This window comes from Trypanosoma rangeli (assembly GCF_003719475.1).
Source record: "Trypanosoma rangeli strain AM80 chromosome Unknown Tra_15.4_contig_00544, whole genome shotgun sequence".
NCBI lineage: Eukaryota > Euglenozoa > Kinetoplastea > Trypanosomatida > Trypanosomatidae > Trypanosoma > Trypanosoma rangeli.
Window position 1 is genome coordinate 1 of NW_021706292.1, and position 4,422 is coordinate 4,422.

A 4,422-nucleotide genomic window follows, 5' to 3' on the forward strand; every position below is an offset into this window, starting at 1 on the left:
GCACTTCAGTTGTTCTTTTCCTTGGTGGGCAGTGAGCACCGTGTACTTCTACTCTTCTTGACTGCCCTCGCAGCCTCCTTGTCATTTGCCGTGTTTATGGAGGCTGCAGTCCGCAGTCTCCCCATTGGAAGTGTGCTCACTCCGTTGATTTAACTCTTACTTGTTTGTTTGCTATCTTACTGGGAGGCGCCACAAGCGTAGTGACTACGGGGACAATGACGATGTATTGGCTCACTGTGACTGCAGATTGTGCCCATTGTTTTATTCTGTTTGCTCTTTTGCCTCACTGCCATTTTGCCTTTCTCAATTTACTTTGTCTACACACTTGGAAGGAAAGAGACCAAACGCTACTTGCTGCTGCGCTCTTTGAAGGCTCTGCAGCCACCACCAGCAACTCACACACACACACACACGCAAACACACACGCAATCGTCGCGGCCTGAGCGGATCCACCACAACGAGGGAGGGAAAAGAATGAGTGAGCAGCGACAATCCAACATGTGCCGTTCTCCGTTTTATTTTTCGGTACTGCTCCTCTGCGTGCTGTTGATATGCTTTGGCAGTACGGCTGTTTACGCCGAGAGGAATAAACCAAAGGAAATGCAAATACCAGACCCTGTCGATCTTTTGGTGCTGCGTCAAACGGTTGTGGAAACACAAGGTCAAGGTCAAACGAGGGATTCTTTTGCCTACCCCTCCCTCGCCAGTGCTGGTGGAGTGTTGGTTGCACTTGCCGAGGGTAACATCTTCTTTCAATACTCCCGTGATATTCAGACTTCAGTCACTTACGCTGATGTTGTGGCGGGGTACATTGACTCTGCGGAGAGCTGGTCGTCTTTTGTCGCTAAGGTCCGTGCAAACAAATGGAAGGCGTACAACATCTTTAACACGACCACGCAAGAGGAGCATAACGACCGTCTGAGATATGCGCCCCGACCTACAACAATTACAAAGGGTAACAAGGTTTTTCTACTTGTGGGGGGCTATCATCAGAAGTATGATCCTTCATCGGGGAGGTGGATTGAATCCTCACAGGGTCTTGATTTGCTCGTGGGTGAGGCCACGCAAGATAAACTCATCCAATGGGGCAAATCCACCTCGCTTTTGCCACAGATCGAACCATCTGCTAAACAACGTGGCCTAAAGGAATTTGTTGGTGGCGGTGGCTCAGGCGTTGCGATGGAGGATGGCACGTTCGTGTTTCCTGTGACGGCGAGGAGGACAGGAGACAAGGAACTTGTCTCGATGATCATTTATTCGAAGGACGACGGCAAAAGTTGGGTGCTTTCACAGGGGATGGTCCATGTAAAGTGTAGAGACCCCCTCATCGTTGAGTGGGAGCAGGGGCAGCTTCTCATGATTGCCAAATGCGATTCGCTCTCCAAGATGTTTGAGTCGAGGGACTTGGGGGCAACGTGGACGGAGGCTGTCAGGACACTGACACGCGTGCAGCCCATGTTGTTACCAGCCTCTTTGCGAACAGTTGAGGGAGTGGGGTCCCTCACCACTGCGACCATCGCTGGAAAGAAGGTTATGCTGTACACTCAGAAAGGGATTCCCCCTGAGGACACGTTGCAAGGCACCACGCTCCACCTTTGGGTTGCTGACAACAACCGCACGTTTCACGTCGGGCCCATTTCCATGGACACGAAGCCGATGCTAGGCAACACCCTGCTGCACTCGAAAGATGCATTGCACCTTTTACAAGAGAGGGGCGTTTTCAGGGAAAGCAGCCTGGCTATTACTCCCCTAACGGAGCAGCTGAAGACGATCACGTCCGTCTTGGAGACTTGGGAAAAACTGGACTCCTTCCTCTCCAATTCGTCTGTGCCCACGGCCGGTCTGGTTGGATTCTTGTCGGATGCATCGGGTGATGGAAGTTGGAACGACGCGTACCGTTGCGTGAATGCAATTGTGACGAATGCAAAGAAGGTCGAAGATGGCTTTAATTTCACGGGGTCTGAATCATACGCCATGTGGCCCGTGAACATGTGGGACTATGGCTATGTGCACAGCGTTGTGGATTACGAGTTTACGCTTGTGGCGACGGTGACCATCCATGAGGTTACGAACGGAATTGCTCCTCTGCTGGGTGCGGGCCTGAATGACAATGAAAACACGACGTTTGTGGGGCTGTCGTACACGACGGAGAAACAGTGGGGGACAGTCTTCAACGGCACGACAACAACAACACACAACAGCACTTGGGAGCTGGGGAAGGAGTACAAAGTGGCGCTCATGCTGCAGGGCAAGGAGGGCTCCGTGTACGTGGACGGCGTGCTCGTGGGGAGTTCCGACACACTACCAACCCTTGAGGCACGGAGGCACCAAATCGCACAGTTCTACTTTGGCGGCGGCAAAGATGGTAGCGTGACAGTGAAGAATGTCTTTTTGTACAACCGCCCACTGAGTGAGCAAGAACTCAAAACAGTTGACGACTCCAATGCTTCATGGAAACATACAGCTGACAGTTCCACGCGTGCGGACTTGTCTCGGTTGCTTCTGCTGCTGCTGGGTCTATGGGGCTTTGCCGCCCTATGCTGAGTGAACCCCGGTCGAGGGGAGTTTGTGCTTCTACTGAGAGCACCTCCGTCTCTCCACGCGCCCTGAGAAGTAAATAAAGTTTCATGTGGACACGTGTTTTATTTTATTTCCCGTTTTTTTTTTTTCGTTTACGCATAAATTTTTTTTTCTTGGACCCACAAATTGCGCTCTCCCCTCGGTACCAGCACAGCGCAAGCCTCATGTATTTATTTTATTCCGCCCTTTTTGTTTGTTATATTGTTTGCCTCTATCAATAACGGAATGTCATTCACCGATTTTTTTTTTCGTGTGTATCTGTTCAGTATGTTGTTGGTTTACTGCTTTATGGGTGCCTTTTTTCGTTGGTTTGCCGGTTGTTGTTTTGTCGGTTTGTTCTCGGCGACGGCGTTGAGTCTGCGTGTTTGCCTGGCGGCGGGAGATGCTTCACTGCGCCCCTGCACTGCGGTCACCACGGGAGGGATCGGGGCTCTCTCTCTCCTTCACGTCTTGGTTTTTCGCGGTGCGGATGTGTGCCACAGTGCCGGCTGACGCGCAGGCCATCAAATTCGTTCGAAAAGACACTGAGAAAAACAACTCACCGCCTTCGTTGAGCGTCTGCGGACGCTCTCGGCATTGTGTGTCCGCCGATGGAAGAAGGACCGAAGGAATGAGAATCACAGCAACGCACCGCGGGTCCTTGTCCATGCTAAACAGTTTCTGGATACCCGGAGCCTTTCAGTGGTTGAAACGAATATAACATTTATTTTTATATGTGGCCAAAACAAGAACACTTTTTTTTTGTTTGAAAGATCGCACAGGGGCCTTCCACGACAATATTTTTTTTTTGCGAAAACGTTTTTTGAAGAAATTTTTTTTTGTGAAAAAATCATGAGGAGTAAAATTTTTTTTTTGGTAAATCATATTTCATGTGTATTGCAGCTGCGTAGGCTGCGGTGCCATTTTGAGTTGTGGTGATCTGCTTTTTTTCTCTTTGTGTCTTGCATCTCTTCTGTGTGTGTGTGTGCGTCCTCACACGCTTTACTCTTCTTCCTTCTTTTTTGTTTTTGTATCTGCGGGCACACACATACACACGATATATATATATATATATATATATACTGCAGTGTGCGTGGAGGATGCCTTCGTAGTTGGTGCTGGCAGTGTCGTCTGTGGCTGCTGCTGCCTTCTGTGGCTATGAAGAGGCAGAGACAACAACAAAGGAATAGTGTGCGCTGCGTGTGGGAGTGTTGTCTTGAAGCGCGGCGCCGCCAACTGCAACAGTGCGGTACGGGGTGGGCGGCTTCTTTTGTCTGAGTTTGCTGCCACTGTGGGTGTGTCCGCGCGGACACTTTGTCCTGCTCTGTCTTTGGGCCTTTCTTTTGGGTTGTGTGGCTTGGTGGCGACGGTGGCGGGGTGTTCTGCTCCTTTGCACCCCAGCGGATTGCGACACAGAACACCGCCGCGACGAGGCAGCCAATTTCGCCGTGAATGGGTGATATCTACGTGTGGCTACGCACACACGGAGTTGTGGGGATCAGAATGGCGAGTGCAATACGAGAAGAAAATAGAAGCCTCATCGCAGTGGTTGTGTGTGTCGTGCAATTCACACGGGCTGTCGAGGGAGATCCAATTTACCCTCGTTGTTTGTGTGGGAGGGTGCCGTGATGTATCACGTTTGCGTTGTGTGTGGGATTGGGGGGTGCCTGTGCGTGTTTGTGTGTGAGAGGTGTGCGCCGCGTACTGTGTGTGGGTGACCCTCTCTTTGGTTTCGTTGCGGCTGCGTAGAGTTGTGTCTGTGCGTATTTTGCTTTTTTCTTTCATTCTCCCTTTTGACTGCTGGTTGAGTATTGTGCTACAGTTCAGCTCGAGCTAAGCACTGCAAAGGAAAAAAATAAGGAA

The 4,422-nt window shown here is 50.6% G+C and overlaps 1 protein-coding gene across 1 annotated transcript, besides 4 other annotated features; it reads left to right on the forward strand.

Moving 5' to 3' along the window:
* Positions 1-393: 393 nt before the first annotated feature.
* Positions 394-428: a microsatellite.
* Positions 429-474: 46 nt separating this feature from the next.
* On the forward strand, positions 475-2,544 carry TraAM80_09260 (group II trans-sialidase superfamily; the record flags this gene model as incomplete). Its single annotated transcript, XM_029385953.1, has 1 exon — positions 475-2,544. The coding sequence occupies one exon, from the start codon at positions 475-477 to the stop codon at positions 2,542-2,544; it is 2,070 nt and encodes a 689-aa protein (XP_029234190.1).
* Positions 2,545-3,600: 1,056 nt separating this feature from the next.
* Positions 3,601-3,616: a satellite DNA.
* Positions 3,617-3,641: a microsatellite.
* Positions 3,642-3,731: a satellite DNA.
* The last annotated feature ends 691 nt before the right edge of the window (positions 3,732-4,422 follow it).